The following is a 22,797-nucleotide window of genomic DNA, read 5'->3' on the forward strand; positions in this document are numbered from 1 at the left end:
CAGCAGGCACCTGCACGGATAGGGAGCAAGCAGGGCGCACGGGAAGGAATAAAAAAGCACCAGGCCCCTTAAAAACATCTTTAATAGTTCTCAAACTTTATTTCATGGTGATTGACGAAAGACACAAGTTAGTAATGGTTATATCATGCTGCTCCTCTACTGTGCATTGCCCTTCAGAATTCATACAGCAGTTCACAACGGTCATTAATTTACCCTATAAATGAAGCCACGTGGACATCGAAATTTAAAAAAAAAAAAAAAAAAAAAAGGAAAAAAAAACAAACTTCAATGTCTGTTTTGTTTTTATGTACATACATGATATAAATGCTATTAAAAATAAAGCCCAAGTTAAGTGCATGGCCCCTAGGGAGCACTGCTGAATCCGACCTCGGTTCAAGATGCTCGACCACGAGGACGCGACGTCCTGTTTTAAGGCATTTCCAAGCCCCAGCAAAAGCAGACAGAGTTTGCGTTGGCTTTTTTTCTTTTTTTTGATGTTTGTTTCGATTTTTTTTCTTTTTTTTTTCTTTTTTTTTTTTTTTTTTTTTTCTGCAGTGACCCTGGCTTCATTTTCAGTGGCATTGTGGAAAATTAGCAGCTTCCTCCGTGCGTGCCCAACTCCCTCTGCACCCCCAGCTCCAGCCGGCACGGTCGCATCTCCCAGCTCAATCCCCGTGCTCCAAACACCACACGAGGGTCTCGCAAATCCCCCAACCCCATCCAACACCCCTGGACAGCTTCTGGCTTTCTGCATATCCCCATCAAAGCGTTCCCCCCTGGCCTGGCCTGCCTATATAGATGCCACACAGCCTATATACAGCAGCCACTTAAAATGTGGGATTGCCACGCACACCCCCAGGTACACACACAAATTTGGGTGTCCTCTTCTCACCGGGGGCACGATATCCCCTCTAACACATCCCCTCTCTAACATTTTGCCACCATTTTAGAGAAATAACAGGTTAAAGAAGATTTCTCCCAGGTTTCGCTGGGCTGGGGGCAGGTGGTGCCATGGTTTTGTTTCCTCAGGTGGCAGGAAAATTTCCAGAGGAATCGATGGAGGAAATTGAGGATTTTGATTGATAACTGAGGAGATAAAGGGGAAAAAAAAATGGGAAGAAGGAGGGAAGAGGAGAAATTCTGGCAAGGACCACCAGCAGCCCTGCCTTGCTAAGCATCATCCTGCCCCCTGAAAAGGGAACCGCAGAACGGGGCTGGTTGAGGTGCTGGGCACAGCTTTTGTGTCCTGCAGGCGAGTGGTTCTGACTTCTGAAAAGGAGCCCATGCAGCCTTTAAATTAAAAAAATAAAAAATGAAAAGAAAAAGCAGGCTGAGTGGTTCGCTGCCGTGCTGTTCCCCTTCATTAGGTCCGTGGTCAGAGCTCGCCCTGCGAAAAGCGATTCGACTTCTCACGGCTCGAAGGTCAGTGCTCGGAAACAACACTTGGAGAGGGAAGGGAAGCCAGGAGGTGAGCTGGGAATGGGTGGGAAAATGGCAAAATGATGGCAAAATGAATGGCAAAAAATGGCAAGATGATCCCCAGGACATCCAGCACCACGCGATTGCCGGGCAGGGTCCTAATTCTGTGCGCTCCACGAAGTAGGATGGGCACAAAGCAACGCCAGGGATGGGGACACCGTGGTGGCAAGGGGACACAGATGCGAGGCAGCAGCAGGAATTTCTTCCCATGGAGAAGGAACCTGAGAGCAGGGGGGCTTTTTTTTTCATATCCACCATCCCTTTGGTTTCTTCCTACTCGGAGGAGACCTGGTGTTGGCACCCACGTGCGTGCAAGCTCACAGGCACTCGCAACATCCATCCACCCAAGCACACATGCTGGCCGTGCAGCTGGCATCGTGGCATCACTTTTAGGACTTTTTAGGGGGATGACAAGAGCTTAAAACCTCCCAAACTCTCCCGCCCAGCTGCTTGCCATGCCCGTTTCCATCAGACCTGCTGCCGCTGCTGGGCTGGTGGCATCCAGAGGGACTTCGGTTGCGGCGTGGAAGCCCCCGCATAGCACCGGGTGCTGCAAAAGCTTCAGGTCAAGATGCAAAAAGGACGTGGGCCAGGAAAGGACAGGTCCAAGAGATTTTTTTTGAGTGGAAAGGGGCCTGATCCCATCCCCTCGCAGCCTGTTTGTGGTGCAGGGAGAGCGCTCTCAGCTCTTGGAGAGGCGCTGCAAGCGCTCAGCGGCGCACGGGAGGGCAGCGTTTGGTACGGGGCAGCTCTGGGAGGAGCAGCCAGGGCGAGCAGGAGGTGAGGACGTGGCTGGGTAAAGGCAAAGCGTGGAAATGAGGTTTCACAGCTGCTTCTGCACGTGTCCGAGAAGAAGAGGAGGAGGAGGAGAGCCAACAGAGAAACCCAAATTTCTCCCGCAGCCCCTTCTCAGTCCAGCACACAGTCATAAGACAACCAAAGAGCAATGCTTTCCTGCCTGCTCAGAGCAGACCTTGGTCTCTCTTCCAGTGCATGGCATCCCTGATTCGAACAGAGCATAAAGGAGAAAAGCACTTGAGATCCTTACACACATAAATTAGAGTGAGAGGAAGGGGGGAGGAGGGAGATGGGGCGAACACGGGGCCGGGAGAAGGCTCGCCAGAGCCAGACCCCGGAGCAGTGGGGCCATCCCCACCTGATGGCCACATCCCAGCTCAGCCAGCACACAAAAAGGGGTTTTGGGGCCAGGCCTGAGAAAGGCAAGTGGCCAAGCCACTAAGGGCTTGCCAGCACCAGCATCCTTTTCCCCCCGTGGCGTGAACAACGACCCAAGAACGCAAGTAAGGAGGGGAAAAAAAATAAAATAAAAAAAGAAGCTTCAAGTATGGATGAGATTTACAATGCGGGTGCAACGGGGAAGTTCTTCTGTCACTTCTTGGAGACTTGGTTCAAGGTTTGTTCTTTGTTGCTGCTGCTTGCTTAGAGTCTGACCGACCTGGATAGACTGCAACCGAACAAATAACCCAACGAAAAGGTGTTTCCTCCCCCCCCTTTTCCCCCCCCTCCCCCCCAAAAATATAAAAAGCAATAAGTTTACAAAAATAGAAAATAATTACAGCAATAGGCAGGAGGGAGGGAAGGAGAAGGGAGGGTCCCTGGGGGTCTATTTGGCTGAGCAGTGTAATATCGTGGGGTTGTTTAAAGCGTCCTCCACCAGATGCAGTTCCTGGCGGTCGACAACCACGTCCCGTATACAGCCAACAAAGCCGGTGCTGTAAGCCTTGGGCAGCTTGTGGGCCACGCCGAGCTTCTCCATCCCCCCTGCAAGAAAGAAAGGAGAGCTGGGGGGGGCGCAAGGACAGCGGGCACGCCGCCGCGCCCCAGCACCCTGCCCAGCCAGCAGCGCGCACCTGGGAACCAGGCTCAAAAATCTGGCCAGAAATATTATATTCTGTATTATTATCATCATTATTATCATTATTTTTATAATTATTATCGTTATTATTATCATTATTTTAATCGGGTAAATGCCAGTTCCACCCAACGCACGTAGGTTTCCTAAAGATGCCTAAAAGGGCAACGTGCGTTTTTAGATATCGGTTCAACCTGAAACATTTCACGCCGAGGTTGATCAATCACAAAGCCTTCTGGCAGAGCCAGCAGGGAAGCCAAGCCAAAGCTTCTCATGGAAAAAAATTTGCTTTCACCATGACTTCCAGGCTGCTTTCAGCACCAGGAATAGCATCTGGGATGCTGCCTGCTCAGGGGCGAGGCTGCGTTTTTGGAGACGGGCTCTCTGGAAGCCACGTTAGACCTGGAGCTCCAAATTTAGACTGGGAGAAGAGATGCTTCTGGAAGGTCAAACGTGGCAAAGCCACCCGGGGGGGCAAGGATCCCATCGGAACAAGCTTGGGAGCCTCACATCCCACCCGGGGGAGCTTCCCCTGTGTGCCCCCCACGTACCCAGCCACAGGGCCCCGTCCGTGTCCAGCTGCGTGGCGCCGAGCGGAGAGGAGCCAGCGACGGGGGCTTCATTGCCAACTTGCAGGGACCCTTCTCTCTGCACCCTGCTCCGGCGGGGAGGGAAGGAGAGACACAAATTAACCACCCCGCAGGCAAAAAATTACCCCTAGAAAATAAAATACCCGTGGGCTTTCTGCAAGATCCACCACCACCCTGGAGCAAATCTCCGTGGGCTGCTGCACCCCAACTGGATGCTCCGGCGCACCCTGGCTACCCCACAGCCTCCCCCAAACCCCCCCAAATCCTCCTCCAAGGGACAGAAATCCCCCCCGAAGGGCACAAATCCACTCCCCAGGAGCAGAAATCCCCGGCACGCCAACCACGCCAGCCAGCCACCACTCCCCATGCCACCCGAGCGCGGGGCCGAGCAGCGTGCCGGCGCCTCCGCCAACCCGAAGAGAAGGCACGAACCCCTCCGCACCTCCCCGAGCCCGTCCCATTGGCACTTCCCAGAATTTCGGGCAGGCGTGTCGCAGCACGCGCCCCATTGCCCACATGCCTCTCCTCTATTCTTATCCCAGGAGAGCGGTGACCCCCGGGGACCCCCGGGAGCGGGGCCAGAGCCGTGACTCAGGCTCTCGACCCTAAATCACCGCTGGCCCATCCCGGAGCCACCCACGGCGGCCCTGCCAACCCTTCCCACCTGGAGGCTTTGATGTGGACCCAACGGTTGGTGTTGACGGGGACCGTGGAGCGTAGGACGACGGGCTTGGAGCCCAGGTCGTAGGTCATCTGCACGAAGCCGTCGACGATGGCGAGGGCGATGTAGTCGGAGCGCTCCAGCCCCTTCCCGCTCCACAGGATCAGGCCCTGCGTGGCCTCCGTTTTGATGCTCAGCTCGAAGCGGTTGGACTGCAGGGCCTTCTCGCTGCGCCGGGAGGTGGGAGGACAGGGAGAAGGGTTAAAACACGGCCGCCAAAAGCACGAGCCTGTGGGGTCTAAGAGAGGGTCCACTGGAGGTCCCCAGCCCAGCTCCCACCCATAAAATTGGTGCCAGAAATGGATGGGGGCAACCTGGGCTCTGCCCTCCTGAGCCTGAAGGCATTGGGGATGCAAAGACCAGGGCAGGAGCTGCCCAGTTCCCTTGAGAATGACTTATTTTTTCCCAAAAAAGCCAAATTGAATGCCCCCATTTTGCCCTCCGTGGAGGCACCGAGCCCTGCAAGCTGCGGCACCCCAGGCTGGCTCGACCAAAACCCAACGGGAACCCAAGGGGGTGGAGAGCGTCCAGAGGCAGCAAAACCTTCCCCCTCCTGGACACAGCACCTTTCTCCAAGGGAGGAATGAAGGACAGGATTTTCCCCACACTGGCCTTCCCAATTTTGCTCGATCCCTTCTGGAGCGGGCCAAAAAAAGGTTTTTGGCCACCGGCTACGTGGCCATACGGAGTTGCCATCTGTCACGCCGCCGACACGTGCACACGGACAGGACAACACAGACAACACGGGGGGCTTTTTATTCCCAAGGGACACTGCTGGACAAGGGCACCACGTGCCCCAGCCTCCCCCTCACCCATTTTTGCCTTCCTATGTCTCCCCCCAGGAGCAAGGGCCGGAGCCGGAGCTGCTGCTCCTCTGCTGGAGCTCCCTCCGTGTTCGCCCTCATCGAGTTCGGAGCCGGATCCCTTAGGGATAAAAAGCCCAGAGCAGGGACACACGGAGCAGGCACGGACACACAGACACGCAGGGTGACAGCGGAGCACGGGGAACGAGCTGGAAGCCTGGCACGGACTCACCTGGGCTCGGCGGGGTAGTCCTGGTCGGGACTTAAGATGCGGGAAGAAAGGGGAGCGTGCCATAAGCGCGGGGCGGCGCGGGGACCCTGCCCTCCCACCCAGCACCCACCAGCAGGGAGCCCGGACCCTCACGGTCCTCGGGGCTGAGCTTTTAGGCAGCCGGGGGGGTTTGCAAGTCGCTGCTTTAGCTGGGGTGGGCACGGGCATGTCACCAATCAAATGCCCCCTTGGGTCACCCAGCTCGCCCGCGCTGCGCCACTGGGGTGCGCGGATAGGGATGGGGGAAAGCGGTGCTGGGGAAGGGACCCCTTGGTCCTGAGCGACCAGCACCCCAAAAGGGCAGCCCCCCAGCTGGCTCTTGGGGCCGGCATCGGTCACGTAAGGCTGCTGTGAGTCAGTGCGTGGAGAAGGGGAAACCCAGAGCCACAGCTGTGCTGCTGGCACTGCCTGCGGGCGTTTGGGGCTCCCGCGCCGCAGCCAGCTCCAGCCATCCGTGGGGATAAAAATGGGTGTTGGAGACAAAATGTACGGGCATGTCGCAGCCGGCAGCGCCCCGGGAAGCAACTGGAGCCTTAATCCTGCCCCAGGCACTCCCGCTGGCTGGCCCTAGGGAGAAGGGATAGCTTTTTATGGGCAGCCCAAGGAGCCCTTCAGGGCCCCAGCTGCCAAAATCCCGGCTGAGGGACCCACGGAGAAGCTCTGAGCTCCCTTTGCAGGACGAGGCATGCACGGCCAAAACGGGCACAGGCTGGCTCAGGTGGGGAGCAGCTGGGAAGGGCGACCTTCCCCATGGGGGCAGGATGCAAAGGCAGCAGCTTTCTGCTGGGCTGCAGGCTCGTGGCTCCTCGGTGCTGCCCCTCTAAGCCCCCCTCTGCCTGCCCGAGCCCTCCTGCTGCCCCCCGTGCTGTGCTGCACATCACCTGGAGCACACATCCAGGCTCGGGAAGGTTTTCCCAGCACGGCCAGGCTGGATGCATCCATTTTATGATAATATAAAATATCCATAATGATCAAAACTCATGCTGGGAAGCCAAGGCAGGCCTAGCCCCGCTCGCTTCCCTCTCCAACGCTTTGCTGCTGATGGGAGAGGTTCCCCCTGGGACCTTCCCTCCTCCATCCTCGCCCATCTGAAGGCTGAATTGCAGCTGGGACAACATCTCCCCGCAGCAAAGGGGACTCACACGGCTCCCACAGCCCCCTGAGAGCCGGCAGAGCTGCGAGGTCCTTGCCCTGAAGCGGGGATCCCACCCACGGCAGCCCCTGGTGGGTGCCCCCCTGCCTGCCCTATGGGTGGGCTGGGGTCAGGGTGCTGGTGGGGTTGGTCCGGGGAGGGGGGGCGCAGGCTGTACTTACGCAGGGATCTCATTTGTCAGGTGGCTTGGAAATGAAAGAGACAGGGACACTGAGAAGAGACAGACAGACAGACAGACAGAGCGACAGGCGGGACGCAGACGCTGTCCTTGGGGAGCGGGGAGGGGCGCAGGGGGCGAGGGAGGGAGCACAGCCCCCCCTTGCTCAGCACTGTGGGGCTGGGAATCACCACGTCCAGCCTCGTCCCACCCCAAACCAGAGCGTGCCCCCCAAAAAGAGGGGGAGCACCCAGCCCCGACGTTGGCCAGGCGCTGCGCTGCCATCGGGGCAGCTTTTTACCGGCTGGAACTTTGGGGGGGTCCCAGCCCCGGTTTGGTTCGCCCCGAATTTGGGCGCTGCTTTTTGGGCATCCTTCAGCCCCGTGGTTGCTCCTGCCCAAACCCTGATTCCTCCTGCTGGCCGTGGCTGGGCTCAGCGTTACCTCCTGGTCACGGCGTTGTGGTACTCCATGTACGTCCTGCCGTCAAACGCGATGGCCTCGGCGTCTCCAGCTGCCTTCTCGATGATCACTGGAGGGGGAAAAACGGGGAGATATCATGGAACAAAGCATGGCCAGGCCAGGAAAACCTCCCTTTATCCCCACCTGCCCTCCCCGGGGACATGCCAGCACCGAGCCAGCCCCTGGAGAGGTTTTACTGGGGCTTTAGGGCTGGTGAACTGGGAGCAGGATCCTGTTTTTGCAGCCAGCCGGCCTGAAACCCGCAGCTTTGGTGGCTTCCTGGCTAAAATCGGGGAGGAACCTGGCGGCTTGGTGGTGTGCATGGCTTGGGGAGGGAAGGGAAAAGGGACCCTGAGGCCAGGAGCCATCAGCTCCTGCCTAACACCAATCTCTGCGCACGGAGCAGGAGCTGGGGTTGGCACCCTGCTGCCAGCACCCCCCAGGGGCAACGCTGGAGCTTTGGGGTCGTGGGGAGGGGGTCCCAGCCCCTCCGGCCTCACCTTTCTCGCAGTGAGCCCCGGAGAAGCCCCTCTGGCAGGCACACTCGTAGCTCTCCATCCGGGGGCTGCAGGTGCCCCCGTTTTGGCAGGGGTTGGGCTTCTGGGTGCAGGGGTGGGCTCGGAAGGGGGAGATCTCCATGGCGCTGCGGATGTTGGGCTCCTTCAGCACGGGCACCCCCTTGACGGAGATCTGCCAAAGGGGGAAGCACAGGGTCAGCCCTCGCCCCCACGACCCCCACAGCACATCCCTGCCCCTCCTCCTGCCGTTCCCAGCCCGTTGTGCCCCCCGGGACCGGTGAATCCCCCGTGCGGACGGCACCCCCGGCACCCAGACGCCCTCCCCGTCGGGGCCCTACCCTCTGCACGGCTCCGCTGAAGCCCGAGGAGATGGCGGCCGCTCGAGCCAGCTTGCTGAAATCGGGGGCTCCCCCCACGTAGAACGGCTCCTTCAGGTTCAGGACGGTGTGGGGTACCTGGCGAGGAGATACGGCGAGACGGGAGGAGACGTGAGGCCTCGCCACGGCACCAGCCTCCTCCCTCCACGGTGCATCCCCAGGCACATCAGGCCGGGGCACCGAAGCCACCTCCAAAGCCCCTGGGCTCTCAGGGAGCAGCCCCTGCCCCATCCCAGCTGGCCCCCGGTAGCCACTGGCCACCAAAAGGCCACCAAGGACCACGGGGAGAAGGCGAGCGCTGCGCATTTGGCACCAGGGGTGGCTGAAAGGGGCCAAGGAGCTCCAAAAAACTTCCAGCTGTGAGGTCTCGCCTGGCAGCAGGAGAGCCAGGGAAGGATTTTCCTGCGAATTTAATTTGGGGAGATGATGCTCCAACGCTCTCGGGCGTGGAGGGCTCGGGATTTGTGTGACAGGCGATGAAATATTGCTCCTGTCTCACCGGGGCAGCTGCTGGAACCCAAACTCGTAGCAAAGGGATCCAGCGGGGATTCACCCGCGTGCCGCAGGTCCCCTGCAGCGAACGGCTGGGGTTTGGGGACAGAGATCCCCAGATTTGGGGACAGAGATCCCCAGATTTGGGGACGGAGACCCTGCGGCCCCACAGCAGGAGCCGCGTCCCCTCCTGTGCGCCCCGGAAGGGTCCGGGGGATGCGGTGACGTGAGTCTCTAGCTAATGCTTCGTGGAGTTAACACGAACATGACTGGATTAATTGAGATGCTTCCGAAATAACGACAACGAAATGCGACGACTGGCTGGAGATGGATGGAGGGAGAGGGAACGGGTGTCGCTAAGCTACGGGGGTCCTAAAAATGCTTGGGGCGAGGGGAAGGGAGCAAGGGGTAGAGGTCTGGATGGAAAACAGAAAGAGAGCGACGTGCCGATGGCAGATGGGATGGAGGTGGCGGGTGATACTTATCTGTACCTTACGGGATTTCTGAGATCCAGACAGCAGGGGAGGGAAAAATACAAATCAGAGGGAGAGAAAGAGAAAGAGAGAGAAACGGGAGGTCAGTGGGTAACGTAACGTGCAGGGCTGCCGCCGGCGGGGGGCACGGGGCTGCGGGGGCAGCGGGTGGCCGGGGTTGGCATCCCCAGGGCCACGGCTTGGGCACGGACAGGAGCAGGGAGGGGACAGGGCACGGCGAGAGGCAGGAGGCGAGCTGCTGGTTGGGGAACAGAGCAGGGAAGGAGGGGATTTGGCAGCAGGAGAGCGGTCGGGTTTTAGCTGCTGGGTGACTTCTTCCTGCGTGTGTGCAAAGGGCTCCGAGAGTTGTGCAAAAAGGGCTCCAAGAATTGTGCAAAAAGGGGCTCTGAGAGTCACAAAAATGGGCTGAGCGTCATGGAAAAGGGCCCAAAGAGTCATGAAAAGGGGCTCCAAGAGCCAGGGTGGCCACGTCCCCTGCAAAGCTCCGCGTGGAGGAGGGACAAGGAGGGACGAGGCGCTGGGAGGGCGCACGGCTGCTGTCCTGCAGCATCCTCCTCCTCTCCAGGTCCCCAAATCCCCCCTCCACGCATTCCTCCACCCTTTTCACACCTCCGGGGATAAAAGCCCATGGCTCTGAGAGCTCCCCCTGCCCCGTGGACGTACCGGTGACTCTCCCATCACCCGCTCGCCGTTGTTGATCCTCATCACCCCCTTGCGCCCGTTCCTCTCCAACAAAACGCTAATCCAGGTGTTGAGGGGAACTGGCTCCTTGCTCCTGGCGGGGAGAAGGGAGGAGAAAAAGTGGGTGAGAGCCCTGCCGGGATGGGCACAGCCCCTGGGGCCAGTGCTGGCCAACGGGAAGCCCCCCCTGGCCCTTTCCCTGCCCCCAGCCCCCATTACCTGAGCACGGCCGCCCCTTTGCCCAGGTCGTATCTGTACTCCAGGTAGCCGTCGTGTAAGGCCAGGGACACAAAGTCCCCCTTGCCATCGGTCTTCTGCCCGTTGTAGAAGATCATTCCGCTGGGGCTCTTGGCCAGGAACACCACTTCCATGGACATTTTGTCCCTGGGGGCAGAAGGATGAGGGAAACCCTCCGAACCAGCCACCCACGCGCTCCTTTCCTCCACCCCAGAGCCGTCTGCCACCCGTCCGAGCCCTGGCACAGCGGAGGTGCCTCTGCCACCTTCAGGATGGCAGCCAGCAGTGCCGGCTCCTCCAGCCCCCCCACGCCTCTGGTGAGATTTGGGGTCCTGAGGCCAAAACCCCGCTGGTTTCAGCGCCGGTGCCGCGTGGCCGAGCACTTACTGCAGGTCGGGAACGAAGCTCTGCAGCCCGCTCAGCTCCAGGTAGGAGAAGCCGTTGAACTCCGGGAGGAAGGGCATGCTGAGGTCCTGCTCCGTCACTGGGCACCGAGCGGGGAAAAACGGTGAGGAAGAGGAGGCCGAGCAGCCCCAGGCAGCGAGCGCAGGCTCCCAGCCACGTGGGGATGGGGAAATCAGAGCCCCAACCCCGCCGTCCCCGGCTCACCTCGCTCGCAGAAGTCCCCTTCGCGCCCCATGGGGCAGGCGCACATGAACCCCCCCTCGGGCAGCACCAGGCAGGTGGCGGAGACGTGGCACGGCGTCGGCTCGCACGGGTTCCTCTCGTCGGCACACGTGGGACCTGCGGCACAAGGGGTCACGTCGGCACCCCCAACGGCCGGCAGGCACCAGACGGGCAGAGACACCCCAAATTTTGGGGTGGGCGCAGGATGGGAGGGCTCCTGGGGGCCCTGAGAATCTTTTTGTCCCATCCCAGGTTGGGTTTACACGGCCCCAGAAGCCCCCCGCGGTTGACCCCACAACAGGGGGAGGTGTATGGCTCTCGCCACAGTGCACTGAGCTGCCCTAAAATACCATGGGGGATTTTTGGGGACAGATCCTGACCCTTATCTCATCCACGTCTGGATAGCTTTGTGCCCAAAACCGATTCCATCTCCATTGGACACCTCTTTATCCTACAAATCTGAGAATCACTGCCAAGACTTCACCGCACCCTCCTCCTCCCCCTGCTGCTCCCCGTGACCCCAAAACCTCTGCGACCCCTCAGGACCCCCCAGCAACCTCCCCCCATCCCCGTGTACCCGTGTAGGCGTGCAGACACTCGCAGTGGAACATCTCGGCCTCCTTGACGTGGCAGATGCCGCCGTGGTGGCAGGGGTTGGGGTGGCAGGGGTCATTGCCGCACTCGCCCACCCCGCTGCCATACAGCACGTCGCTGCCCTTCTCCCGCAGGTCATAGAGCTGGTTGTTCACATCCAGGAGGCGGATGCAACCCTTCAAGCCCCCCGTGGCCGCCGTGCGCTCCGCCACCCTGAGGGGGACAGAGGGCACGGTGGGCTGGGGTTTTTGGGAAAAACAGGGGGGACCCCACACGCACTCGGGTGATGCTTTCAGGGGAATCAGCGGAAAAACCCCTCTTGGAGGATGCTGATCCCCGTTAGGGATGCTGCAGGATATGAGGGATGCTGCGCCCTAATAGGGATGCTGCACCCCACACCAGGGGTGCTGTACCCCACTAGGGATGTGCACCCCACCACGGATACTCCACCCCCCCACGATGCTCCCCGGGGATCCCCCACACCCCGCATCCATCCCCCTGCTCACGCAGCCATCTGATCCTCGGGCGCTCCCCCGATGAAGAGGTCGGTGTCGAGGTTGAGGCCGTCGGTGCCCGGGGGGCTCTCCCCGCCGACGTGGGGCTCGCCATCCACAGCCAGCACGCCGCTGCGCCGGTTGCGGTTCACCACCAGCTGGTGCCACTTGCCGGGCTCCACGCGCACCTTGCTGGTCACCACCCCGGTGCCGGAGCCGGTGTTAAACCTGGAGGGGACGGGGAAGCTCGTGGTCAAAGCCTGGAGGCGTTGGGAGCACCCAGCCTCCTCCCCAAAAATCTGCCAGAATCCTGTCTGGGGTTTGGGGGCTCCAGAGCTCTTCCCTCCACCTCACCTCGCTTTGAATCCGTGCCTTTTGGGAACTGGAAATGTAATTGCAGCTCGGATTCCTGGGGCTTTTCTTCTCCCCCCTCCCTTTTTTTTTTTCTTTTTCCCTGAATTTCTTCTCCCAGTGCCAGAAGGGTGCCAAAAAAAGAGCTCTCGCTTGCCCAGAAGCCACCCTCCCACGCCTCTCAGCTTTTCAACGTTCAAACCGAAACAAGCAAGTTAATCCTCTTGGAAAACACCAGAATCCCCTTCAATATTCCTAACACACCAGGAAAAAATACAGAAAACATTCATCCCCTTAACCATTTAATGCTCCCCTCCCTCAACCTGGCAGCCTGTGCCACGGGGACGGGGGACGAGGGCACGCACCGGAGCTCCACGAAGCCTCCGACCAGCGCCAGGGAGATGAAATCCTTGCCGCGGCTCTGCCCGTTGTAGAGCAGCAGCCCGCTGAGCTCCACGGCCCTGAACTCGACGGCGATGCGCACGGTGTGGTACGCCTTCATTGTCTTGAAGGCCAGGTAGGACTTGCCCCCGAAGCTGGGGATGAAGTAGCGGATCGCTGCCGGGGGGGTGAAGCAGAGGATGGAAATGAGGATGGAGAGGGGATAAAGCCTCCCAGACAGCGGGGCTGGTGGCCCCCAACTCCTCTCGTGGTGGCAAGCCCCCAAAAAGATCGCTCCCAGGCTTTAGGGATCCATGGGGCTGCCTCCAAAATGTTAAATTTTTAATATTAAAATTAACAAAATCGGCACGGAGCTCAGCATCCCCGTGCTTAGAGGGGGCTGTGATGGCACAGCCAGAGAGAAATCTCTCCGTGCCCAAGCAGCCAGCGCAGGCTGCAGCAGCCTCCCTGCACCAGCCCCAAAAGTTTCCTGGGGAGACTGTGCCAGAAAATGGGCTGCACTTTCCCAGCTGGATCCTCTCTGCATCCTAAGAGCCCAAACTTTGCAACAAAAAGCCCGAGGAGAATCCCTTCCCTGCTTTTTTAGGGGGCACCTCGCCGTCCCCGCTTCGCTCCCTCCCCACCCCACGGCCACGCACCCACTGCCGCCACCCGTAGGGCTGCCCTGCCGAAAAAATTAAAGCTCCCGTTGCCCGTTTCTCCTACTTTTCACCTACGTTTCTCGCAGACGGCCCCCCCTTTGCCCGCCGGGCAGCTGCAGGTGAAATCCTGCCCGTCATCCTCGCAGGTGCCCCCGTGCAGGCAGGGGTGGGAGTCGCAGGGGCGCGGGGGCTTCTTGGTGCCGGGGGGCTTGCGGCGAGGGGCGGCGGGCAGCGTGGAGCTGGGTCTCCGGGTGCTCAGGGGGCCGGGCAGCTTGGTGCTGGCTCGAACCGCGGTGTCCTGGCGCAAACCCTGAGCCGTGGTGGCCGCCGAGGCCGTGGTGTACCTGCGGGTGGTGGCCGGGGCCATGGTGGTGGCCGTGGTGGTGGTGACGGTGGTGGTGAAGAGCCTGGGGATCCAGTCTGGAAGGCAGCAAGGAGCAGAGAGGGGTTGGGGCTTTGCAAAATGCTCCGGAGAAAGGGGGAAAGGAGGTCGGGGTTGGGGTAAAGAGGGAGAGGGGAGGATGCTTGGAGGCTCTGCGGGTTGTGGTGTGTGCCAAAAGGAGGGGAGCCCCCATCCTCTGCCCTACAGATCAGCTGGGCTCTGCCCCGGGGGGTCCCCGCTGTGCCCAACCCACGGGCTCACCAAAATCCATGAATTTGACGTGCTCCTGCTGGGGCCTCTTCACCAGGATGGTTTTCTTCTTGGAAGCTCGGATCTGCTTCAGCAGGGCCGCCTGGACGTCCGCCGCCGTGTAGGACGTGGCTGCTCCCGGCCAGGAGGAGAAAAGAGGAGGATGAGGGTGAGGATGAGGGCATTTCCCTTTGTGCCCTCTCCGTGATGTGCCTGAATCGTTCCTTGTCTCCCCAAAAAAATGCTTCCAGCCTTCCAGGCACAGCCCCTCCCAGCACCTCTTGGTTTTGCAGGACAAATGGCACGCCCCTGACTCATTTTTACGGGGCTTTTTGGTGCTCGTGCTGGTTTTGGAGGCTGGCAGCATCCCTGGGGGCGATGCCCTGTCCCGGGCTGATGGGGAATCACCGCCGGGAAGGGTCTCACCTGGGTCAAAGTGGGCCTCCACGATGACACGGACAGCGCTGCTCTGCCCCAGGTCCCGCACGCGGATGCTCTTGAAATCCTTCTTGATGTCGGAGCTGCGGAACAGCTCATCCAGCTGCCGGAGGGGAGAGGAGGGGAGAGAGGAGAGACAGACTGAGCAGTGGGCATGGTCTTGGGTTCCTTCAGCAAAAGATTTGGGGTCTCTGCCCCGCCGGGGTTGCATTTAAACCATTGCGAGGAGAAATTTGGGATGGCACCGGCACCCGTCACAGGTGGGGGCCACCACTGCCTTCCCCTGGCCTTGGAGGGGGAAGGGGATGAACCGGGGACCGAAGCCTTTTGGGAACAAGTTTGGGTCCTTGGATAAAAGCCTCTTGTTGTGTTGGGAAATGTTCATTTTGTGACAGAACCGAACGAACCGCGTGGTCCGTGCGCCAGGCGCGCATCTGCCCGTATGGCTGCGCCTGCCAGCTTCCAGTGCAGCTTGGGAGCAGCTCTAAAAATGGAAATCTCCTCGCAGAGATGCTCATTATTTACTGAGCCATGCTAAAAGCCACACTGTGATGCTGTTACCCCACCCAGGGCTTCTTTGGTGTGCCCAGACACACACAGGGCTCCGAGCCCCTTGCTCCAGGTGCTGGAGATGCAGGGGGCTGCTCTATAAAGGCAGGAAACTGGAATTTTTTTTTTTAAATCCCAAACTGCGCAGCTGAACCAGAAGGGCAAAGGTTCTTTGGACGTGGTTTTGCCTGCAGGCTTTTCTTGGAGTTACAGAAGCTTTGGGAAAATCCAGGGCGTTAGGCAGAACCTCTTTTTGGGCAGCCCCACCACCGAGATCAGGCTGAAAAAGGAGCAGCTCAGCCCCAGCACGTGATGAAGGATGTGACCCACCAACACGGCACGTGGAAGAGCCTCAAATGCACATAGGGTAGGAATAAAATCCTCCGAGGGTACCTGCTGGGCACAAGCGGGCTGTGTCCCAGCTCCTTACACTCTTAAGCGCACGCCCCGGAGAGGAGCCGTGCTCGCCCCCAGCCTCCACAGGCTAAATTCACCTAAAAAAATCAAACTGGAAGAACGTGGGGCAGTGCTCCTCCGAGAGCAAAGAGGTTTTTGTGCTCTCGGGTGATGGAAAACAACGGCAGAGTCACTGAGCATGGAGAGGAGAAGCGGGGGACCCGGGGGTGATGCTGGCGCACCCAGGGCGCAGCGCCCGGCCCTTGCCTTTGTGGGGTGGCTGCCCCAAATTGCAGGCTCCTTTTTTTTTTTCCCCTCTTGCCAAGCCCAGAAAGGCCATCGGCAGCCTCCTGCCCCCGTGGCCAGGACTCACCGCGCTCTCGATGCTCCTGGCCGTCTCCCCGAAGAGCTCCGATTTAGGGTCAGCCATCTCGGGGGTGTAGAAGAGCTCCTGGCCTTCCACCTCCTCCAGGATGAGCACTCCTTGGAAGACTTTGGTAGCTGAGGGGAGGGAGGGCAGACAAGACAAAGCCCTTTTAGTGGGCTTGCGGGGAGGGGGCAGGCGTGGGGCTGAGAGGAGCGTTTCGAGTCCCTGGGGGGGGGGGATTTAGGGGGATGGCAGTGCGCGGGTAGTGCCAGTGTCGGGGTTAGTCTGGATGGGTCTGGGAGAGCGCCATGGAGGATTAGTATCAGAGGGTGCTGGAGCGGATGGCAAAGACCAGGCTGGAGATGGCAGCTTTTACCATACGGGTTCCTCTGAGCTCCGGCCCGGAGAGAGCAGCAGCCCCCCTGCACCGGCTGAGTAACAAGAGAAAGACGTTAGCCAGAGCAGCACACAGGGCAACGCGGCGGGGTCGGACGCGCGCATGCAACCGCGGGGCACGGCAGGGCCAAACTGGGCCGGGAGAGGCACGGGGAGACCCCGCCAGCGGGCTGCGGGCAGCCTGGAGAGCCCCCCAAAACCTCCCCGAGGTGTGGGTGCCTTCCTGGAGGAGGTGCCTCAAGGAGATCCCCGCTGGGGGTAAAGTGGACGAAGAGTTTTGGAGCTCCTTGCGCGGGGTCCAAAGGAAAAGGGGGTGCCCAAGGAGGAGCTCCAAGAGGAGACGCCTGGGAAATGGCCCCAATGCAGCATTTTTGGGCAAATGTTTGCACGTGGGGGGCGATACTCTGGATGAGCACAGGTCTCCGTGTCTCCTTGCCATGGGCACTGCGAGGCCAGCACCAGTCACCAGCACCCCAGCGGCTCTTCCCTCCTGCCCTGGCACTGGGCTGCTCCTGCTAAGCCCAGCTCCAGCAGGTAAAAGGGAATCCAACCGATTCCCTCATCCCCTTGCGCGCCAGGAATGCGCTAAAAAAATAATAATAATTAAAAAAAAACTGGTGGAAGTTTGAAGGCTGTGATATTCGAGGGAGAAAGAGGTTGGCTAAACGAAGAAAATCACCGAGCAGCGCACGCGTGGCTGGCCGAAGGGGTCCGTGGCGGGGGACACAATGCCCGCTGGCCACCACGGCTCCAGCACGTCCACGGGGACAACCCCACCGGCACCAGCTCGGGACCTGGAAGAGCTCAGCCCGACTCAAAAGCCCCACAAGGACCGACTCACCCGGACAGTTGCTGCCCTCTGCGTCAGCGGCGGCCGTCTTGCCGTCGGAGCAGCACCCGAGCGGGGTGTTGTAGCACGTTGCCCTCTCGATGGCCGGCGTGGGGGTTACCTGGCTTTCTTCCGCCTCCTCTTCCCCTGCAGGGCACGAAGGAGAACCTTAAGGACCCCAAATCCGTCAGACCACCAGGATGCTGAGCTCCTGAGAGCCAAAGTGGCCGCTCACCGGCAGAGCCGCCCCCGCTGGCCTCTTGGTCACCGCTGGTGCCCATCTCCTGGTCCCCGCTGCCCTCGGCGCTGCCCGATTCCACGTAGGCAGGCTGGGTGGTGGCCAGGACCACCGGAGAAGTGGCCAGAGGGCGGACGGTGGTCTTGGCCGCCCCGTGGGTCATCCAGGGCGTGGTGGCCGGCCTGGCCGTGGTGATGCGCCTGGTTGTAGGGTGAGCTCTTGGGGTGGGCTTGGCTTCTTCTGTCAGCGGGGGGCTGCTGGCCACCTCGGTGGGCTCTGGAGCCCGGGTGCTCAGCTGCAGCGGCGGAGGAAGGATGAGTTTGTCCAAGGGCAGGGTGGGCAGCGGCGTGGGAGGCGCCGAGTGGCTCGTGTGGGTGATGGACTCTGCGAGGAGCAGCGAGAAAATGAGGTGAGGAAAGGGCAGGTTTGGGAAAAGCTATCCGTGACGCTGGGGTGCACGGTGCAAAGCAGGGGCAGGGCAGGAGGAGGCAGCCCCGGGGCTGGGAGCAGCCTCGGGGCACGGAGGTGGCCCTGTCCTGGCGCTGGGGACAGCAGGGACTCACCGTGGCACTGCCCCACGTGCTTCACCGTGATGAGCTGCCCCTGCCGGCACGCGATGGTCTGCAGCTGGCACTGGTCCCCGTAGGTGACACCATCGGAGCCACACACCTAGCAGGGAGACGGAGCAAGGCGTGAGCTGCGTCTGCTCTCTGCTAACCCCTGGGCAAAATTAAACCTGTCCCCAAATTCCCTGGAGAGCAGCTCAGAGGTGCCACCAATACCAGGGACACCCACGACTGGCACGTCCCCAAATCACGCGGTGAGGACGCTGCCTGCTCCTGCTGGGCAGGGGGAGACCTCGAAGTCCCAGGGCTGGCAGCACCAACCCAGCCACGCACCCCTGCGCCCCCCCAGCCCCTCGGCGATGCCCCCAACCTTGGTCATGTTGGCCTCGGAGCAGAGCGGGGACGGGCACTCGCAGTGCGCAAAGCCGTTCACCTCCACGCAGGAGGCGCCGAACTCGCAGCTCATTTCCTCGCAGGATTTGGGGGCCGATGGGTCTGGGGGAGGGAGAGAAGGAGGAAAAGGGGATAAAAAGCGCGTGCCAACCTTAAAACAAACCGATAAGCAAAGCCAAGAGGCGATGCTGGATCAAACCCCTTCTCCCTTCCGAGGGACTTGGCAGAGCAGCACTTCTGTCCCCACGTGTCCCCAGCACCTCTGTCCCCACGTGTCCCCCTGGGCCGTCCCGCACCTTTCTCGCAGCCGGTCATGCCCAGCTTGCTGCCGTTGGGGCACTGGTTGCACTTCATGCCGGTGATTCCCGTCTTGCAGGAGCACAGCCCCGTCATCTGCTCGCAGTCATCGCGCACCGAGCCCACCGGGTCGCAGTTACAGGCTGGGCAGGGAGGGGAAAAAGAAAAAAGGTTATGCTGGGGGGCCGGCAGCAGTCAGTCCTCCAAAAAAAACGAGGAGAAGGATGCGGGGAGAACCACGATGCCGGCTGTGACCCTGTGCTCACCCTCCCAAAGGCTTGGATTTAAAGGCTCCAGGTACGAGCGAACGAGGTGTGCGCTCGGGGAGCCTTGTCAGCAGCGCAGGTACAAAGCTGCCTGCATGTTTCTAGCTTTTGCTTTTTGGCATCGATCTCCAGCTCCTGAATCCTGCCGTGCTGGTGCTCCTGGGGCCGGGGAGGAAGCCAGGAGCTTGCCTGGAGCACCGAGCATCCCTACCCTACAGCGGCATCGTGTCCATCACCCAGCTCCCCGTGATTTCAGCAAGAAACGGGCAAAACCACATTCCCTGCTGAGAGTTTCTTTACAGAAACAGCCATCCCAGGATGAAGGTTCCCAATTTTAAACGGCACGATGGCCCCAGGGTGCCCAGAGCCTTGGCAACAGCAGGAGACCCAGGACGAGGGGTGCCGGCACTCACGCGTGCAGCCGCTCTTGCTGTCGGTGACGATGCCGCGGAAATTCCAGAAGCCGGGCTCGCAGCGGTCGCACTTGAGGCCCCCCACGCCCGGTTTGCAGGAGCACTGCCCCGTGGCGGGGTCGCAGGCCCCCCCGTAGGAGCCGTAGGGGTTGCACTGGCAGGTGCCTGCGAGCAAAAGGGAGGCCGTGAGGAGAAATCCTTGCCAAGGAGGATGGGAGCCACCGCGGGGAGCACGGAACCACCCGTGCTGCTGAAAGCTTCCTCCTGCTCCAGCTGCAAAGGGCAGGACCTCCAGGGAGGGCCCCACTGGCTTTGCTCTCATCTACAGCTCCTTTCACATCGACATCAAAGGGGGAGGAAGCTCTTAGGGGTTTATTATTAATTCATTGATTGGGAACTCGGCGGAGGGAAGCGATCCGAAGACGGACGGAGAGGCGCCCCCTGAATCCCCAAGGGGGAGGTGGAAAAGGGGACGTGGGACAGAGCTGGAGAGCAGCACAGGCGGGACAGAAATCGGTGGGATCCCGTATGGGTGGAAAAAGAGGTGGGAAGCTGTCCCCATGGGTGGAAGGGCAGGGGACAGCGTGGCCAGGGGCGCACGGGAGCATCACCAGGAGCCCCCAGGGCGATGCTGAAGGCGAGACGCTCCGTCTCCTCCCCGACCTGCTCCCGCTGTCTGGGCTGGCCCCTCTTGGCCCCAGGAAGAGGCAGCGGCCAAACGCTGCTGCTTTTTAAATGATCTGGCACATCAAGCAGCGCTGCAGCCTCGTCGGGCAGCTACAGCCCAGGCGCAGCTCGAGTCACGTCTCCGCGGGGCGATGGGGTTCCCTGACAGGCAGGCGCAGCCTCAGCTGTTAACAGCTCGCTAATGCCTCTCAAAACGGGCCTTCTGCTCAAGCCCCGCAATTATTTAATAAATATTAATGAAACGTTTGCCCGGCTCAGCTCCCTGCACGGTGTCACCAAGCAGTCACGGGTCCCGGGGTGAAGGGCTGCGAGGGAACCTGAGGGCGCTGCCCCAGCTCAGGCAGAGCCCAGCATCGTTTGTCCTGCCCCAGCTTCCAGCAATGTGATGAAGGCACAAAAAGGGCACAGCCTGGCCCCAGGGGCGCCTTCTGCTGCGTCCAGGACAGGCTCAGCACCAGGCAAATCCTCAGCACCCTTCCTGAATTGCAGGGGGCTTAGATGGAAGGTCACCGCTAGGAGATGGCGAGGGGTGCGCGCACATCTCCGTGCGCACACGCTGCCCATGGAGCTGGGGACAAACGGAGGCTTTTTGAGCCTTTAGAAATCCCTCGCTAGCTCAGGAACGGGGAGGACCAACCTTTCTTCATTTCCCCTGGGATGGGACCCCAGGGATCCCCTCCCTGCCTTCCAGCCACCCTCCCCCAAGGGCCCCCTGTGCCCCCAAAAATGAGCGTCACTTACTTGGGCACCCCGCTGCGCCCACGCCGAGCGCCAAGGTGGTGTTGTCCGGGCAGCACCCGTAGATGGTCTGGCTGCAGTGCACCACCAGGAGGGGCGGCGGGGTGGTGGCCAGGGCTGCGGAGGAAAGCAGAGAGGCACTCGGGTTATTTTGGCTGCCTCCAGGCAGCGCAGTGCCATTGAGCAGCCGGCGGCACCCCTGCAAAACCACGGGGTCCTCGCGGGGATGCTGGGGAAGGGGTGACAAAACGAGGTCCCGGCTTTGGCCAGGGGAAGGACAGGGCACAAAACAGGGCCACGGGGGCACCGCTGTGGGGTCTCACCGCGGCAGGCTCCTTGGCTGGTGACGTAGAGGTCCTGGCGCTTTTCGCACCGCGTCTTCTTCAGCTCGCACTCGTTGGCGTAGGTCACGCCGTCAGAGCCACAGACCTGGCGGGACAGCGCGGGGAGCTGCTCAGGGCAGGTCCCCCAGCCATAGGATCCCCTCTCCTGCCCCGGGATGCACGTGGAGAGAGGCCACCAGGTTGGAAAGAGAGCCCCAAAATGCCCGGCGTGCTCACCGGGCTGCGCGGCACCGCCAGGCAGGTGAAGTCGCAGACGCAGCGGTCGTCCTCTGCGTCCTCGTCCCACCAGCCCCCGTACTGCCGGCACCGCTCCTGCTCGCACTCACTCCCGTCTCCAGAGCCCGAGCCCCCTGAGCCACACTCTGGAGCAGAAGAAATTTGGGTTGAGAAGAGGTCCCGGTCACCAGGGCAGGGCTGGGGGGGGAAAGATGCCCCCCTCGAAGCCCCCTCTGTCCCCATCACAGGTTTAACCTCAAAGGCACGGGGTTACAGAAGAGTTTAGTTTGGAAGGGACTTTTGGAGATCATCTCCTCCCCCCTCAGCTCAGCAGGGAGAGTGCTGCCGCCACCGCAAACACGCAGGGCAGAGGGATGGATGGGGTCTGGGCTGGCTCCGACGGCCAGCCAGGCACAAATTCCTGGCTCGGCAGGCAAACAACATAAAAACCCTGTCCCCGGCCCCAGCTGCCTCTCCGTAAGATGCTCAGAGCTCCGGCAGCAAGAATAGAGATGTTGCTGATTTCAAAGGCTTCTTTAATTAAAAGGAAAAAAAATAAAAAAAAAAGGAGGAAAAAAAAAAAAGTGAAGCGCAAAAGCAAAAAAATGAAAACCTGCCCCTTTTTATTGAGCGATCAAAGGCTGGGAGCTGGCATTACACAGGGAATTATTTAAGATCTTCTCCCAGGGGGACATCAACCTGCAGCTCCCGAAGGAGGGCCATGATCAAACACCGTGCTCTGCCTCGCCGTCTCCCCCGAGCCCTGCCGTGCTCTGAGGATTATTTTTTTTTTTGGTGCAACGAGCTGGGGAAGCTCAGCTGGCCGGGCTGGCACTCCCAGCAGCCAGGATTTGGAGAGGTTGAAGCTCTCAGCCACTGTTAACCCCCCCCCCCGGGGGGCTTGGGGGGTTTTGGGCAGCAGCAAAGCGAGTCAAAGGGCTGGAGGCTTCCTTCCAGGGGGTGCTGATGTGCTTTTCCCAAAGCACCCGGAGATGGGGAAAGGATGGGGCTGAAGGAGTGGGATCGTGGCTAGCAATGGGGGATGCCACAGCACATCTCCTCCCCAGCTCTGCCCGGCTTTTTTTTGGGGAAGGACTCGGAAAAAGCAGCCTGGGGGGGTGTTTCCCCAGCTGCCCAAACCCAGCTGGGATGATCCCAGCGGAGAAATGGCTTTGGGACCATCAGGGAGCACAAATCCCCCCCCGAGGGGGACGATGAGCATCGCAGGGTGACCTCAAGCACCCCACGAGAGGCTCCTGACACGGAACGCGTGCGGAGAGCCAACACCCCGCCACCCGAAACCCCACCGCTCCCCCAAAATAAACCCAGGGGAGCAGGAAATTAAAGCAGCCACACGTCTCCGGGGGCAGGGCAGGGACCTTACCGTCCTCGCAGGGTCCCGTCCTGGCCACCTCGATGCTCTGCTGGCGCTGGCAGGCGGCCGCCCGCAGCTCGCAGCGGTTGCCGTAGGTGAGCCCGTCGGTGCCGCACACTTGGCCCGGGGGCTGCCCCTCGCAGCGGGGGCACACGCACTGGCCCCCCACGCACGTGCTGCCGAAGGAGCAGACGGTGCTGCCGCAGGATTCTGTGGGGACAGGGGGGGCGAGGAATCCCGTT

General features: G+C 60.6%; 1 protein-coding gene across 6 annotated transcripts in view; it reads right to left on the reverse strand.

Moving 5' to 3' along the window:
* Window positions 1-75: 75 nt before the first annotated feature.
* Window positions 76-22,797, reverse strand: part of AGRN (agrin) — a 73,940-nt gene continuing 51,218 nt past the window's right edge. For 4 of the 6 annotated variants that reach the window (XM_068658273.1, XM_068658275.1, XM_068658276.1 and 1 more), the window contains 28 exons: window positions 22,565-22,765; window positions 21,181-21,326; window positions 20,944-21,049; window positions 20,624-20,737; window positions 19,196-19,360; window positions 18,516-18,659; window positions 18,197-18,321; window positions 17,824-17,929; window positions 17,258-17,644; window positions 17,035-17,169; window positions 15,804-15,931; window positions 14,474-14,588; window positions 14,060-14,179; window positions 13,492-13,836; window positions 12,739-12,931; window positions 12,035-12,250; window positions 11,512-11,741; window positions 10,917-11,051; window positions 10,695-10,791; window positions 10,290-10,454; window positions 10,053-10,164; window positions 9,387-9,398; window positions 8,365-8,481; window positions 8,009-8,198; window positions 7,491-7,578; window positions 4,607-4,831; window positions 3,904-4,007; window positions 76-3,261 (listed from right to left, as the gene is read on the reverse strand). In XM_068658273.1, the coding sequence (XP_068514374.1) occupies window positions 3,104-3,261; window positions 3,904-4,007; window positions 4,607-4,831; window positions 7,491-7,578; window positions 8,009-8,198; window positions 8,365-8,481; window positions 9,387-9,398; window positions 10,053-10,164; window positions 10,290-10,454; window positions 10,695-10,791; window positions 10,917-11,051; window positions 11,512-11,741; window positions 12,035-12,250; window positions 12,739-12,931; window positions 13,492-13,836; window positions 14,060-14,179; window positions 14,474-14,588; window positions 15,804-15,931; window positions 17,035-17,169; window positions 17,258-17,644; window positions 17,824-17,929; window positions 18,197-18,321; window positions 18,516-18,659; window positions 19,196-19,360; window positions 20,624-20,737; window positions 20,944-21,049; window positions 21,181-21,326; window positions 22,565-22,765 (4,379 nt within the window). In that variant the 3' untranslated portion in view covers window positions 76-3,103. The remainder of the gene's footprint in view (window positions 3,262-3,903; window positions 4,008-4,606; window positions 4,832-7,490; window positions 7,579-8,008; window positions 8,199-8,364; window positions 8,482-9,386; window positions 9,399-10,052; window positions 10,165-10,289; window positions 10,455-10,694; window positions 10,792-10,916; window positions 11,052-11,511; window positions 11,742-12,034; window positions 12,251-12,738; window positions 12,932-13,491; window positions 13,837-14,059; window positions 14,180-14,473; window positions 14,589-15,803; window positions 15,932-17,034; window positions 17,170-17,257; window positions 17,645-17,823; window positions 17,930-18,196; window positions 18,322-18,515; window positions 18,660-19,195; window positions 19,361-20,623; window positions 20,738-20,943; window positions 21,050-21,180; window positions 21,327-22,564; window positions 22,766-22,797) is intronic. The other 2 variants (XM_068658278.1, XM_068658274.1) reach the window with 1 other exon arrangement.

The sequence above is a fragment of the Anas acuta genome, chromosome 22 (assembly GCF_963932015.1).
Source record: "Anas acuta chromosome 22, bAnaAcu1.1, whole genome shotgun sequence".
In the NCBI taxonomy this organism is placed as follows: Eukaryota; Metazoa; Chordata; class Aves; order Anseriformes; family Anatidae; genus Anas; species Anas acuta.